Genomic DNA, 16,230 nt, shown 5'->3' with positions numbered 1-16,230 from the left:
CGTACTAATCTTCTATTGTCGGTGGAGTTGGACCCCTTTTGGATGTTCAGAGGCTCCATAGTGAACGTGGAAACACCGTCATCTTCTATTTCTACATTGATTCACCAGTAAAACCCATGGAGTTTGACAAATGACAGTGGATGGAGACACTTGTTTTAATATTTAATATTGTTATTGATATCTTTGCTGAAAAAGTCACTTTTTCTTCAGTTTTCTCTGTTTTGATATAATAATCTTTGAAAATACTCTTGAGTTTTTGTGAGCATCTAAATTAAGTAGGCCTTTAGGAAATTAAATGTAAGAAAATACACAATTTACAGTAAAAAATGCAAAATACATAGGATAATATTATAATAAATGTTGATACATCACTTAAGAAAGGTTGAATAGAGGAAAAAAACATATTTGGGAACTACCACAAAATTAGCACTGGATCTTTGTGGGTTAAACAGAGCATATGCTTTGTCGTTTCCCCTCCCTGCCTTTAGGGCCCTGACCCCTCGGCCCCCACCCTGCCCCACTGTGGCCCTTTGAAGTCCATTAGCCTGAACACATTGCATGCTTGACAGTGCTGTAAAGTGCAGTGTGTCTATGTGTGTGTGTTTGTGTGTGACTCACGCTCTTTTTTTGAACCCGCAACAAAAATGTGTCATCGCAAATCAGCCACTCTATCCCTCCACCCTTATTCACTCCGAGTCTGTTAGGGGTGATGGGAGAGGTCAACATTACAAATGGAGGGTTAATGGATCAGGTTGTTCAGGCAAGCGTGGATTAGCTTTAGCTGCCGGACCGTAGTAACCCTCTGTAACCTTCTTATTCCACAGACGGTCCACTGGTGTGTTACATATGGTCAGGCATATTTATGTATGTCAGAGGTTCTTTGTGTAACAGTCAATTAAGCCCTGGTGGTGTGTGTCAATAACATGCATAGGAAAAAACTAGTGTCCTATATATGTATGTGCATGTGTGTTAATAGCACTGAACAGCAACAACAAAAACATCTGCCTGTTCCTGGAGGAAAAACATCTGATCACCCAACATGTGTGAGTTTAAGTGCCAGGTTGCATTTCAAAAATATCTCTATGGTCATCATTTATATTATACATGTAGTAAAAATTCCAGATTTTTGCTTAACATTACTTTGGACCACACTAAATTTTTCTTTCAGGTATTAAAAGCATCTGAATTTTGATCACCTAGTTTTTATGCCAATTCAAACAACTGGCATGATATGTTGCCAATGGTTGAATAGAATAGAATAGAATAGAATGCCTTTATTGTCATTATTCGCATGTACAACGAAATTAAAACAGACAGCTGTCTTGTGGTGTGTAGTGCAAAACAGCTTAAAAAGAAAAGTGTAAATATATATACAGAATAAAAAACAAACATGCCAACCAACCGGAAAAAAAAAACAAAAAACAAATAAATAAACACTTGAACGGTGATGACCCCCCTCAAAAATGGGGTACCAAGATATTAACTTGTGTAACTTAAAATCCTGACATGATGGAGAAATTCTGATGTTGAGGTGAATTCTGAGGTGAAATCAGGTGTTTTTCAGCCAGTCGTAAAATCATTATTGACCAGCATAGCTAGGAGGCAGCACTCTTCACTAAGTAATTAAGTAAAATATATTTATATAGCACCTTTCAAGAACAAACATCCCACAGCTACTCAATAATGACTTAATATTGGATTTAATAGAAAGATAATGCAAAAACTCTTTCATTTCTTCCACACTGACATCCACAGATATTATAAGTCCATGTCATCAAACCTGAATCTAACACCCAAAACGTGTATAATCAAAAGCAATAATCAAGTCAAAATACTGTTAATAGTATTTATATTATATAGTTGGGTGTTTATTGTGTTTTGGCAGCTTTCTTGTTTCAGTTCTAGTCAAAAGCAGATTTTCACCCTTCCATTAGCCCGCCTTTTAGTGTGCCAGTGTTTCTGTCAGACTGACAGATTCTCTGTTTGTCTGGTTCAGAGTGCCACACTTTAGAAATCAGAAGAGAGCATGGTTTGGCCTGGGATCAGCTGCTCTGTCCAATGTAAGCTCAGCTGGGTTTCAGCCTCCTGTTTCCCTTCTTTGCCATCCAATCCATTTGGGCCAAGAGTCTGACTGGACATTAATATGATTGCCTCTCAAAGGGTTTCTTTGTTACTTTGATAAGTAGAACAGAGTGGAGGTGGTGGTGGTGGGGGGGATAGGAGGAATTCCCATCACATTACCCACGTTATTTTGTTGAGACCTTAACGTAAATCGCTTGTGATCCACAAATGTCAAAGATTTTAAATATGTTGTAGACTTCTTTTTCTGTTGACATACTTTACATCTTTCATTTAGAGAGGGCACCGTGTGTAGTTTTGTATGTAGTGCTCCGGAAGAACGGGGACTCCAGCAGTGCTCCAATGAATAAGAAATGATGATGGTTATATTTGCTGCTTGTGACGGATGTCCCTCAGTGTGCATGTTTTGCCGTGCAGCTGCCTCTGTGCCTGCCATACGCAGCAGACACTCCAGACTACTAAATGGCACCATACAACTGGGACCTCTGAGTGCCAACTGGCCTTGTTGCACCGTCGCATCACCCATAAAACATAAACAAACAGCACATATGTTTGAGCACATTCGTAGACGAGAGCTTAGATGAGCAAGTACAGAGGTCTAAGAATAGTAGAAAAGAAAAGAAGAGTGTTGGCCCTCACCTCCCTCCATTTCCTGATAGCCCGGTGCTCTTGCCAGTTCAATACCACACAACAGAACAAACAGACTCTGTTTGTATGAAGGTTCAATACAAGCCAAGTATAGCTCCTTTTACTTAATCTCTGAGACTGTCTGTCGTTCTACATCCAAAAATTGCACAATAGACTTTTCTTTATTCGAATGGGCAGGAACATCAAGAGAATGAGGCCAACATTTTAACAGTCTGTGTTTAATTCAAGCATGAAACGCCATATGAATACTCAATAAATTATTGACTCATGTTTGACTCTCTGAACATGTATTAGAAATGAGGAGAGACTGACACAGGGATGTCAGGAGAGAACTGCCAAGCTTTAATGCATTAAAAAGCCTGTATACATAAAGGATTATACTGGTATGTGGGGGACTCATGGGACTCTATGCAGATACCAAGAAGGCATGTAAGAATTTGGGTTGTAATTACACAAGTTTTTAGGTGAATGTAATTTTCTCTCCTTGGGTTGCATTTAAATAGCAGAATGCTTTTTTATGCCATCTAAAATTGACCAAAACTATAAATATTGGGTAACTAAGGGAGTTACAGCTTGGTGTGTTTTGGGAAATAATGGGAGGCTGGAGAGTTTCCAAACTTTGGCACAAAAATATCAATTTGAGAAACATGATTTTTTCCGTTATCTTCAAATGAGAGACTATTATAAAGGGGAAATACAGGTGGGACCCTCCATGGAAGAGAGCGATGTGGTTCAAATCATGACTAAAGCAATATTAGGATAATCTTAGCATTATATAAAGCCTTAATAAATCTCGATAAGCAAACAACTTACTATGTAAAAATGAAATGGGAAAGAGAATTTGACATTGAAATTGATGATATAGATTGGCCAAACGTGGAAATTACATCATACAACTACTAGCTCTCGGACATGGAGGGAATTTGCCTGGAAAAACCTTATAAGATTTTTTATTACACCCAAGTTTAAAAGTAAACAGTTACAGAGGCATCAGGAAAGTTGGAGAGAAGGCGGGGAGATGGATGTTGACCATTCTCATGTTTTTTGGAAATGTTCAAAACTTTCGGAATATTGGGAAATGATCTACAATGTCCTATGTCAAGTATTAGGGTACACAATTCCAAAGAAACCTGAAATTCTTTATTTATGCAACTTTGGTGATTGCACTATACGTGAATACGATAAATATTTGGTAAAGGTGATGTTGATAGCTGCAAAAAAAAATGTATAACAAGGAATTGGGGGAAGATGAACGTGCCATCAAAGGATCAATGGATAAATACGATGGAGGACATATTTCTAATGGAAAAACTAACACAGATTGAGACTACAAGAACCACAAATGAACAAAAAGTGGAAAAAATGGACATTATATGAGCAAAATAACACTGGTCTACAATTTTTTAGAAATGATTTGCTTCAGAGATTAAATGTGCTAAATGTTACGTATTTTAATAAGATTAATTGGAAAATAAATGACAAAAGTGCCGGTTTGCTGATGTTTTCAAGGTATATGATTAAGTGTTATTACACATATATATTGGTTTATGTACATTTATATAATAGTTTTGTAAGTCTTCCACTAAATAGAACTTGTAAAGTGAATGTATTCTAACGTGCAGACAGTGTTTTGAAGTAGATCTTGTAGCTCTGAGACAAATATTCCTTTTGAGTCAAACCCATTCTCTATTTAATTCTTGAATTTCACATTTTGATCCAAGGCTGTATCTTGGAAAGTTTAGCCAACCAGCATTTTTGACTTGATTTTTCTTTATCAGTGACTCTCATGTGGTAAAATTTCATTACTTTTATTCTGGAAGCATTTTCCTTGTAGACCAGTGTAATTGATAAGACTGTGCTACTCAGACTTTTTCATGTTGTTGTGTTTTCTTTTTGTTGTTGTTCTTTTAAAACTAATTAAAATCTAAGTTACAAAAAAAAATAGCAGAATGCTTATGCAGTCGGTTACAGACTGTATGAGTTCAATCCCAAGCGGGATGCCAAGCACCAGTGTCTCTCAGTTAAATTTGGAAACTGGAAAACAAAGCGAGACACAGTAGGAAGCCACAGCACCGTCTGCAGCTACAGGCCTTATCATTCCTCACAGACTGTAGCATCCATTGTTCATGAAGTAAAAATATATCTATATGTCTTCAAAGGGAGCTCAGTGGGCTGACAGAAAGTGATACTTCACACTGGAAGGAGACAGTATGATCAGTGAGGGTTCCTGGATGGGGGGAAAAAAAGCACTTTTTCTCTCCTATAGCAGTAGTATAGATGTGGAGACAGTGAGTAAATATACAGCATGTGTCATCCTGCACGAGAAAATGACCGAGAGATTTGGTCTAGGAAAACTGAGTTGTTTTAGTAAAAGAATGGGATTACACATATGGTTATGATATGTTATTACACAGATACAGTGACTCTGCAATATTTGGTGCATTTCAAGTCAGTCAACTATGGTATATTGCAATAAATCTGTAAATGAAGTAAGGTTATTATCGTTAACGAAAACTAACGAAATGACGAAAACTAAAATTGTAAAAACATTTTAGTTAAGATGGAGATGTTGATGATGATGATGATGTGTGCTTTTATTGTATGTTTTTTATTGTATAATAATAATAATGGATTGGGTTTATATAGCGCCTTTCTAGACACCCAAAGCGCTTTACATTATTGACCCATTATTCATTTGCGCTCACATTCTCCCTCTGGTGGTGGTAAACTACATCTGTAGCCACAGCTGCCCTGGGGCAGACTGACAGAAGCGTGGCTGCCATTTTGCGCCTACGGCCCCTCCGACCACCACCGAACATTCATACACCAGTGTGGGTGGCACTGGAGGCAAGGAGGGTGAAGTGTCTTGAGGGTGAAGTGTCTTGCCCAAGGACACAACGGACTGACTAGGACAGAGCGGGATTCGAACCGCCAACCCTTCGGTTATTGGACGACCCGCTCTACCAACTGAGCCATGGCCGCCCCAATATATGGCCAATATATGGCCGTATAGGCTAGCTATTTATTTTTCTGGCTATGTCATTTTATTATAGCTATGTAATTTTTTTTCTCCATCCTCTTTAGCACTACTGTTCTATCCTCATTTGCACTACTGCACTAAGGTTATTATCGTTAATGAAAACTAACGAAATGACGAAAATTAGAATTGTAAAAACATTTTCGTTAACTGAAATAAATAAAAACTATAATTAAAAGGAAAAATGATAACTAACTGAAATTATATTGTGTGTTTACAAAACTAACTAAAACGTATAAAAATTATGGATAAAATTCCCTTCGTTTTCATCTTTGGCGATGTCGGATTATACGAAAGCGATTTATTTCACTCTAGCAATTTTAGCTAGCGGCACCATATGATATTTAATGGTCCGTCACTTCTTGTCACTTGTGGTTTACAGTCGTCTTCTGGTCCCCACTCTACCTGGAAACATGGAGACTAAAGTTGGGAGAAAGCAGCAGAATCCTGTCTGGGATTTATTTGAATTTGATGGCGAAGAAGATAAAAGATATAAAAAAAAACTAAAACTAAACTAAAACTTAGCATTTAGAAAATAACAAAAACTAATAAAAACTAGCAAACCTGCTCTAAAAACGAATTAAAACCAACTGAATTAGAGAAAAAAAGTAAAAACTAAATAAAATTAAACTATAATGAAAAATCCAAAACTAATATAACCTTGAAATGAAGAAGGAAGGCAAAAAAAAAATTATCCTTTGCATAGAATTTCCCAATTACGCATTAAGTGGTGCTTAAATGTGCCCTCATTAAGTCAAACTAAGTCACATTCCTTGGACATCACTACGTTATCATCAATAGGATTAAGATATAATATACTGCAGTACTGATAATATCCCATTATATGTCACTACTAGTATCAATGTTTACGCACCACTTTTGAAAATGTTTTATCAGTCTATTTTTGAGTCTGTTGTAATTTATTTGGAGTTTGGAAAACTCAACATGGTTAGCAAAACTAAACTGGGAAAGATGGTCAAACTTGGATAAAAGCCACTGGCACCAACTGCAAAAAACTTGGCCCTGTTTGTACAGTTAGAGCCGCTCAGAGGTCAAAGGTCATCCTGGCAGACCCTCAGCTGCCTCTTCATGTAGAGTTTTCAGCTCTGCCAGTCAGGAGATTGGACACTTTTCCCTTGGAGGTCTAAATTAAACAGATATCTGAGATCATTTGTTCCCTCAGCTGTAGGTTCTTAAAACAAAACTTAGTTAGTTTTGTAAATGCATTTGAACAAAGGACAGATTGACTGTTAGTGGTTTTAGAACTTACTGCAGCTTTTATTATGGAAACATCTACTGTATTTTATGTGTATTCATGTCTTTCTCATTGTTGTTTTATGGCGTATATGAGTTGTCTTGTTGTTTTATGATGTATATGGGTTGTCTTGACAACTGTCTGGAAACCAAATTGGCCCCTCAGGATAAATAAACACAATTTAATCCAATCCTGTCAGAAAAGGTTGCGTTGTTCTGCTCTTCTCATGTGTGAGGATCAGCAGTTGAGCTAAAGATAACTATTTAGTTAATTTCATTACATCACTGTGTGTCCCAACATGCCAGTGAAACAAGAGGCAATTTAGCCACCGATACTGTCAGTACAGTAGTCCATTGTGACGGTGTGTGTTCCAGCCTCATTCCTTAACTCTGATATCAAGACACGGAAGATGAGTGTGCCAGATATTCCTTACCTTCTCACAAGGTGTCTTTGTTTGACTACATTCCAGCCCCTGTTCTTAGTCTGTTCATAGACGGTAAAATGTTATGACAGATGATCAGGGCTGGGAATTACAAACCAATCATATCCATAAACTTCAAATCAAGTCCTGCAACTTCTGTCAGATGCACCATGCTTTGATTTTGAAGAATAATGATTTTATCTGCGTTAAGTTGGACTTCATCAGATAACTAGTTCATAGTTAAAGCTGCAGTGCTTTGGACTCAAAATCTATAATTCTCTTTCTTGTAGTTCAAGTGAGATTTATGCATCTATTCCTTGTCTTTTTTCAGGCTGTATTAACCCATAAGGACCCAGTGTGACTTTTGTGGCAGTTTCCAAATGGATTTTTCTCTCTATTTATCCTTTCCTAAATGATTTATCACCATTTATAATAATACTGTCCACTGAATTCGGCATTTTTTCCAGTGAACATTATCTGTTTTCCTATGTTTAATTGACTGAACATGTAGATGTTCATAAAAGCTCAGAGTAAAATCGAAGTTTATTGTATCAAAACAAAAAGAAGAAAAAGTGACTTTTTTTAGTAAAATCTCTCATTAACTGTACATAAACCCACTGTCTCACTTTTTGTAAGTGATTTAACATGATTTATTCTAATATTATGCTCTGTGTTTTGCATTTTCAAGAGAGAATCAGGTATTTTCCTATATTTACTGTTCTGATTATGTAGATGTCCATAAAAGCTCAGATTAAAGTTGATTTTTATCATATAAAAAAAGACAAAATGGAAGAAAAAGTGACTATTTTTGGTAAAATCTATCATTAACTGAACATAAAAACAAGTGTCTCCATCCACTGTCATTGATGCAACTCCGTGGGTTTTACTGTTGAATCAATGTTGTAGAAGATGACAGTGTTTCCACGGTAACTACGGAGCCTCTGAACATCCAAATGGGTCATATCTGATGACCATGAAAAGATGACAAACTGTATTTTACACCAATTATTTACATGTGTTAATAGAATTAGTGGATCAACAGTTTAGGTCAGTAGATGCTTTTGGTCGACAGTGGATGTCTGGGTCTTTATGGATTAAATCTATCTCATGATACACTGATTGTAGTTAATTACAGGTGTTTTCAGATAATTTTGGACATTCAATATGTGATTGACAGCTGTAATTACCAATCACTGCACAGATTCCATCAGGCATGATCTAGACAGGAGTCTCCTGCTCAAATCTGCATCTGGACATGAAAGTTAAATCAATGGCCAGAATACAAAACCTCCTATCTGAAAAAAAATCACTTTTTTCAGGAAACAAAAAAAGTTTAGTTTTATTATAGTTATTATAGTATGGTCTTTGTTAAAGATATCCAAGCATATTCTACTGTTCTCAGACTCTCTTTCTTTATTATATGTTAGCAATACATACTAGGTATACTAGGTTTAATGTGAAAACTCAAAATCTAAAAATTTGCAGATAGGAGGTTTTGTTTTTTGGCCATCGTAAAAGTAGCTTTTTGGAATCAGAAATACTTTATTAATCCTCAGATGGGAAATTACCATGACAGTATGAAATGACCTCAGGTGATTGATCTTTATATTTAGTCTTGTGATGAGATAGCTGCAGAATGAAGGATTGTATTTTCCTGGTTCCTGCAGCTTTAACCTGAAGGGATAAGAGGCATGTTTTGGTTTTGTTTTGTTTTTGGGGGTGTCAAGTTAAATCCTCTGAATAGATTGAAATCTGTTGGTGTACTAGAGGGCATGTTATGGAATCATGCTGTCAGTTTTCTATGTGTGAATGGATCATGTGTTACATACCTTAAAAAAAATAAGCACTTTCCCCTGATTGTTCCAGTTGCCTACATTTGTGATCTAACATCCTGCTTAAAGACCTAAATGTTCTCCACAGGGTGACCTTGAGTACCTTGTGCATCTGTTCTACTCCCCTACAGTGGCAAATTTCCAGAACACTAGCTGCTATTGCTGGAAAATTGAGTTATCATCAACAAACAGCTGGAAGGCAGCAGGGCACACACTCCAACAGGAGCACAAATAAATCTTACATTAAAAAAAAAAAAAATCTACATTTGCAGTGTTTCTTGTTAGCCTTGCAAATGCAAACCAACCTTCTGTCTTATTTTCTGTTTTTTCTCTTTATATCTTAGAATTATATGCACAGTTGGTAAGCAGGCAGCCAATCAAAGCCATCAAATTGTTTACATGCTACTCTGTGTTCACCGCCTGACTCCTGTTTGCATAAATATATCGTCTATCACATTCTGCATTCACCACATAGACCACCTGTGGCATCATGGTCACATGAAAGTAGAGTGCCAATTCACCACAAAGCAGCTAAAGAATGCCGCAGTCTGTTTTGCCGCCACAGTCAGGAAACCTCTCAGCAGTTTTTATCTCACTGCTCACACTCACAGGCAAACACACAAAAACAACATAGAGGTGTGCCTGTTGGTTTGCCAAGATTTAAATACTCGGGTTTATATAAAGCCACAGTCCAACTACATCTTACACCGCAGTGTTTATATTTGCTGTTCTGACGCCCTGCTGCTTCTGTTTTGAGTCACCATGTGTTGGTGGGAGTCTTCGATTACCGTGTTTGCTAAGTATTATCAAAGAAAACAGACTGACCACACATGCACTATTGGACCAGGCTGCTTCATCGTTGCCACTGTCAAACCCATGGCATGGGCAGTCAGATGGGGTGGCCTTTGAACATGACACTTTTTTGATTGATTGATTGAAATCTTTATTTCAAACATGTAGACAGTGAAATCAAAACAAAAATCAACCAACAAAATATCAGCACTGGTACATAAAAGGTTGATAAGTAAACAAAAGAGAGAAAAAAAAATAGAATAAATGAAATGAAATTATACATGTTTGAAAAGGAGTAGGAACAAGTAAAAACTTATGTACCCCTACCCTCAATTTCTATTCCTTATGATCTCTATATAGCAATTATTTTTTTATATGAATATCACAACATCAACAACAACAACACTACTTTTTCCTATATATGTTAATATAATAACACCCATTTACAAATTATCCTACCAGATATTAATCCTTTCATGCATGAATTATGAGAACCTGAGTCAAGATTTTTTTCCTCAGTGTTTTTTATTCCTCTTTAGGCACGAAAAAAACAATATGTTTGACTTTTTTTTAGATGAACCTATTTGTCACGTAGTTACAAAAATGTCCACTCATCAGGATACCATGTGTTTAATTTCTGAAGCAAAGAAACATGAATTTAAAACGCAATATCAGAAAGTGATAAACTGTGTGAAAACAATGAAATAAAAACATTTTTGATCCAGCTAATCTGTTTTCTCACATTTTATCATACTCTTAATACTAGTTATTACTCACTTCATGGAGATATTGTACAAAAAAAAACCTTTTTGTTGAGAAAACTGTTAATTACAGTCTAATAACAATTAGCAATTGATTTACACACAAACATGTTACTGCAGATCAGGTTTATCAAGAACAGCAAAGTTAGAGTAATGGTATGAATTGCAGTGTATGGGATGGTGCATAAGCGTCCACTGTGTTGGGTAATATACAAGTAAAACAACAAAACTCATGAATATACAACAGAACAGCTGTAGAATAGCTGGCCACTGTACTGACCACTATGCATGAAAGGGTTAATAAAAACTAAAAAACAAAGAAAAACACATATACATATATAATATAAATACCTATACTATTCTATACTGTCCCATATAGTTGTATAGTTATAATATATTCATATATCCATATTTAAACTAGATATTATCAACACATATGTGGTAAAGCCCCACTATGAAAAACAACCAGACCCCCCGCCCCCCCCCTCTCTCAAGCTCTTTCCTGTCTTTGCAAGATGTCGTTAAAGCAGTTTATTTACTTACCTCAATTGGGGTTTCTCTGTGTTACAGGCAGTATCGGAGGAATCTCTTTGTCTGTTAATCACATACAATTGATCACAATACAGTGGTTGGTTTGTGATGAGCCACAAAGCAGCAGACCGGATAGAAAGGCTGCTTTGTGTTGTAGTCTCACACTCACACTTAGATGTTTTTGGACCTATTGAGTTTATAGAGCAGTAAAATGGAGCTTTAGCCCACCATCAAGGCAAACATGTGTTTTAGAGGCAGTGGCAAGGGTACAGTAAAAGTGCCCACTTCCATCCCAAGCACAGTTTTATTTTTAAATGTGGTCATATTAACCCATAAAGACCCAAACATCCACTGGCATCTACTGATCTAAGCCGTTGATCCACTAATCCTACCGATACATGTAAATAATTGGTGTAAAATACAGTTTGTCATCTTTTCATGGTCATCGGATATGACCCATCTGGACATTCAGAGGCTCCGTATTTACCGTGGAAACACCGTCATCTTCTACAACATTGATTCACCAATAAAACCCATGGAGTTGGATCAATGACAGTGGATGGAGACACTTGTTTTTATATTCAGTTAATGATAGATTTTACTGAAAAAGTCACTTTTTCTTCCATTTTGTCTGTTTTTTATATAATAAAACTCAACTTAAATCTGAGCTTTTATGAACATCTACATGATCAGTACAGTATATATAGGAAAATACCTGAAAAATACCTGATTTTCCCTTGAAAATGCAAAACACAGAGCATAATATTAGAATAAATCGTGATACATCACTTACGAAAAATTAAAAATAGAGAAAATAAAATAAAAGAGAGAAAAAAAATAGCACTAGTTTATGGGTTAAAGTCGTCTATACTTATTTTTTGAAGTGCTGTGTTAGTTACAGGTTTCCGCTGTACTTCTCTACAGCATCAATAATGGAGAAATGTCTAATTTAATATCAAGTTTTATAGGCAAAGCACACTTAAATCTTCTGGTCCGTTCACATTGCTTGTAACTAGTTATGGTGGTAGTACATATGCTCCGACAGTTACTCTGGGTGTGTTTGCATCCTGCACTAGATTCAGACTCTGCAGTGTCACATTGTACCAAAAGCCTCCTCTCCTCCTTTACTTCCTCCCTCCCTCTCTGCCCGAGTGACCTATTTAACAGTAGCAGCAGCATGGCAGGAGTAGTCAGAGGATGTGCTCAGACAGCGAAAGAGAGGAGGGGGATCTTAAATGTAAAACACGTAACTGCAGGCAGCGTGTTATTGTGTTGGAGTGTGCGCTCCAGCCCCAGTGACATTCCTCCTCCATTCATTTAGAACAGACTGTAAGAGCTTGATTTGAATAATTTGCATGTATTGTGGGGAAAAAGCTGTACTCTGTTGCCCTCTGTTGGCTAGAAATGACACTGTACATTTTTTTGGCTTTTTTTATATACATATTTTGCTTCCACAAGCTTTGGAATGAGAAATGCAATGATGAAAATGTCAGTGCAGGTTGTACCATATTGTTTTAAAGGGTAGCTGATAATCATCCAATCATTCTTCGTTAGTTTATTTACTTACACAGACGAGCCAAAACTAGTAAAAAATAATAATAATAGCAACGCACAGCCTTTTTTGGATGCATTGATGACATTTCTGCTGTCACCATCTGTTATCTGTTGTGTTATATTAAAAGTGTGGCAAAAATATGATTGAATTTATGCTCTTTCAAAGACCTAAAAGACTGTAAAATAATACTGTCCCTGTACCTAATAACAATCTCCATGTAGCCAAAGCCCCATAACATAGTTATTTCTTAAAACAGCCTTGAGCTCTGTAATTTATAATGAGCTGTTCCTTCATGCATCATTCTAATGCTGTAAATACTGGTGTGCACATCATCCAACTGAGAATAGCAACTGATATAAGCAGTAATTACTCCTGCTTTAGCGCAGACAACTACAATGTGCAACTATTTCAGGAAGAATTTGTAACAACACCTGTCCTGTTCGCTCATAAACAAAGAGTCTCTAAAGTGCTGCTGCTTTTTATGCCTCATGTGTGGTTGTTGGTTGTTTCTGTGTGTGTGTTTTTGTTTTTTTTTTCCATAAAGACCCAGTGCTACTTTTGTGTCAGTTCCCAAATGATTTTTTTCTCTCTATTTAACCTTTCTTAAGTCATTTATCACCATTTCTTATAATATTATCCTCTGTATTTTGTGTTTTTTCAGTGAAACTCAGGTATTTTTCTCTATTTCATGTATTGATCATGTAGATGTTCATAAAAGCTCAGATTAAAGTTGGAGGTTATTATATCAGAAACAGAGAAAATTGAAGACAAAGTGACTTTTTTTCAGCTAATATATTATAACTTAATATAAAATAAGTTTACACTTCTTCCTACTCCTTTTCAACCCTGCAAAATTCAGACTTGCACGTACTTGAAGATAGATTCTGTACATTTAAATGTTATTTTGTTTTATGTCTTATTTTTCTTTGTTTTGTTTTATTTAGTTTCTTTTTTATGTTCCAAATAAATAAACAAAATTTAAATTAAAAATGTAATTAAATTAAAAATGAAGAATTTAAAATTAAAAAATGTAATTAAAAATTTTAAATTAAATTGTGTCTATATCCACTGTCATTTGTTAACCTCCATGGGTTTTACTGGTGAATCGATGGTGGATGTTTGGGTCTTTATGGGTTAAGTAGCAGTTGCAAGTAAAAATTTCCACCTTACCTTAACGAGTCTATGTTAACATTCATAAAACATAATGAACAAATGCTAATTTCCTCTTTTAATCTCTTTCAGATTCTGTTTGATCAGGCTCAGCGGTCGATAAAACAGCAGTTGCACAACTTCATAAAAGAGTGAGTATCCCCACAATTCAGGATGCTTTACTAAAGTATCCCTGAGCTTTAGGTGCATGAAATATTTAGCTCAGGTTGGAGAAAGCCCCAGACCACATGCTTTACTGGGCAGGCATACCCTTTTTACCTCAACCAAACATTTTTGGGCTGTTGAAATATTAAAAACACTACAACATTTTGGAACTCAGACATATTATAAACAACAACTTGACTATGTGGTGGATTCAGATTCAGTGACTCCTTCATATATAGAATTGTAAATTTTCTGATGAATTACTTAAATGCAACCAATTTGTGTCTGTCAGCGATGTGCGGAAATTCAAGGAGACCAAGAAGCACTTTGACAGAGTCCGTGAGGATATGGAAATCGCCCAGGTGAAGAACGCTCAAGCACCAAGAAACAAACCTCATGAGGTGGAAGAAGCCACCAGCACGCTCAGCATCACCCGCAAATGCTTCAGACACCTCGCTCTGGACTACGTTCTCCAGGTCAGACAAATGATTCAAGACTACAATCGTTCCCGTCTTGTAATTTACTCATATCCGACGGAATTTCTCTTCACGTAAACGAAGCTAAAGCAACATGACGGAGACATAAACATTTAGAAAAGACCATGATGTAGCCCTGTAGCCTGCAGCGATCTCTCTATCTGTTCTTCTGCTCTTTATGACACATTTTTCCTTTCTATTCATATGCAACATGGAATTATTTTGCCCACAAGTTGCAAACCCCTGACCCGTGTTTTCCTGCGGGAATAAAGAGACTGATTCGGTTTGATGTTTGTGATGGCGATGGCCTCTTTCTGTTCTCTGTCCTGTCTGCTGGCAGCCTTCTCTCACTGCTCTCCGAGATATTACCCTTTTAATTCTTAACTAAAAGTGTCTCAAGGCATAAAAGGTTAAAGCTGTAGGGTGATGTGTTATATGTGTAAATGGCCTCTTAAATGTAGCACAAAATGTCATTACAGTTTGCATCAGTTAGGATACACAATGCAAAGCTGTCATGTATGAAATGCCATAGAGATCATATTTGTTGCATGGAGTATAAAAGTAAATAGACATCCATATATATATATGTAATAGCTTTGTAAAAGGTCACCCACTGCTATGCTGCAGCTCCTAATTCTCTGTATATCAGGGGTGTCCAATCCTGGTCCTTGAGGGCCGGTATCCTGCATGTTTTAGATGTTTCCCTCTTCCAGCACACCTGACCATCGTTATCAGGCTTCTGCAGAACTTGATGATAGGGCTATCATTTGAGTCAGGTGTGTTGGAAGAGGGATACATCTAAAACATGCAGGATATCGGCCCTCGAGGACCAGGATTGGACACCCCTGCTGTATATAATGGGACATATTGTGGATAGTTTATGTCAGAATGAACTTAAATCAGGCTGAATGATGCTACTGTTGTCCACTAGAGGGAGTTGTGTCAGTAGCCAGTGTATGTTATGCATTGGATGTAATGTGTTAGTATTTATATCATCATACAGATAACATTTCTACCTCTTTTTCCTGCAGATTAATGTCCTTCAAGCAAAGAAGAAATTTGAGATCCTAGATGCTGTAAGTGTTGTTCAGTCTCCATTAATGCAAAACACAATCATTTGTATTTCTAAATCAGTGTTTTTCAACCCTGGGGTCAGGAACCCATGTGGGGTTGCCTGGAATTCAAATGGAGTCACCTGAAATTTCTAGTAATTCATAAAAATGTGTAAAAAAAACAAAACAAAACAAAACAACTTAGTGATAAAAAATATATGGTGAGTTGAGTTGACAATGCATAAAAGACATGACAAACTGAAGCTGAAACTGAAGCACTGTGGTACTGTTTATCTGTCAAATGTTCATTGTGGTCGGTTTCAGATGCTGCAGCTCTTTCATAATTCATAGTTTGAGTTATTGTTTGTTCAGTATTAATTGTCAGCCTTGTAGATCTAAGCTGGACTGACTGTACATATCCTGATCAAGGAAAAGAAAATACTCACTTTGTGCAGTAATCTACACCTGGCTTTTCTG

General features: G+C 36.6%; 1 protein-coding gene across 5 annotated transcripts in view; it reads left to right on the top strand.

The window, feature by feature from the left end:
* Nucleotides 1-16,230, top strand: part of LOC115423220 (arf-GAP with coiled-coil, ANK repeat and PH domain-containing protein 3-like) — a 99,574-nt gene that overhangs the window by 46,353 nt on the left and 36,991 nt on the right. For all 5 annotated transcript variants that reach the window (XM_030139994.1, XM_030139991.1, XM_030139993.1 and 2 more), the window contains exons 5-7: nt 14,154-14,212; nt 14,518-14,701; nt 15,733-15,777. In XM_030139994.1, the coding sequence (XP_029995854.1) occupies nt 14,154-14,212; nt 14,518-14,701; nt 15,733-15,777 (288 nt within the window). The remainder of the gene's footprint in view (nt 1-14,153; nt 14,213-14,517; nt 14,702-15,732; nt 15,778-16,230) is intronic.

This window comes from Sphaeramia orbicularis, chromosome 7 (genome assembly GCF_902148855.1).
Source record: "Sphaeramia orbicularis chromosome 7, fSphaOr1.1, whole genome shotgun sequence".
NCBI classification, from domain to species: Eukaryota; Metazoa; Chordata; class Actinopteri; order Kurtiformes; family Apogonidae; genus Sphaeramia; species Sphaeramia orbicularis.
The sequence above is the reverse complement of the archived record's forward strand: the minus strand, read 5'-3'. Positions and strand labels throughout refer to the sequence as shown.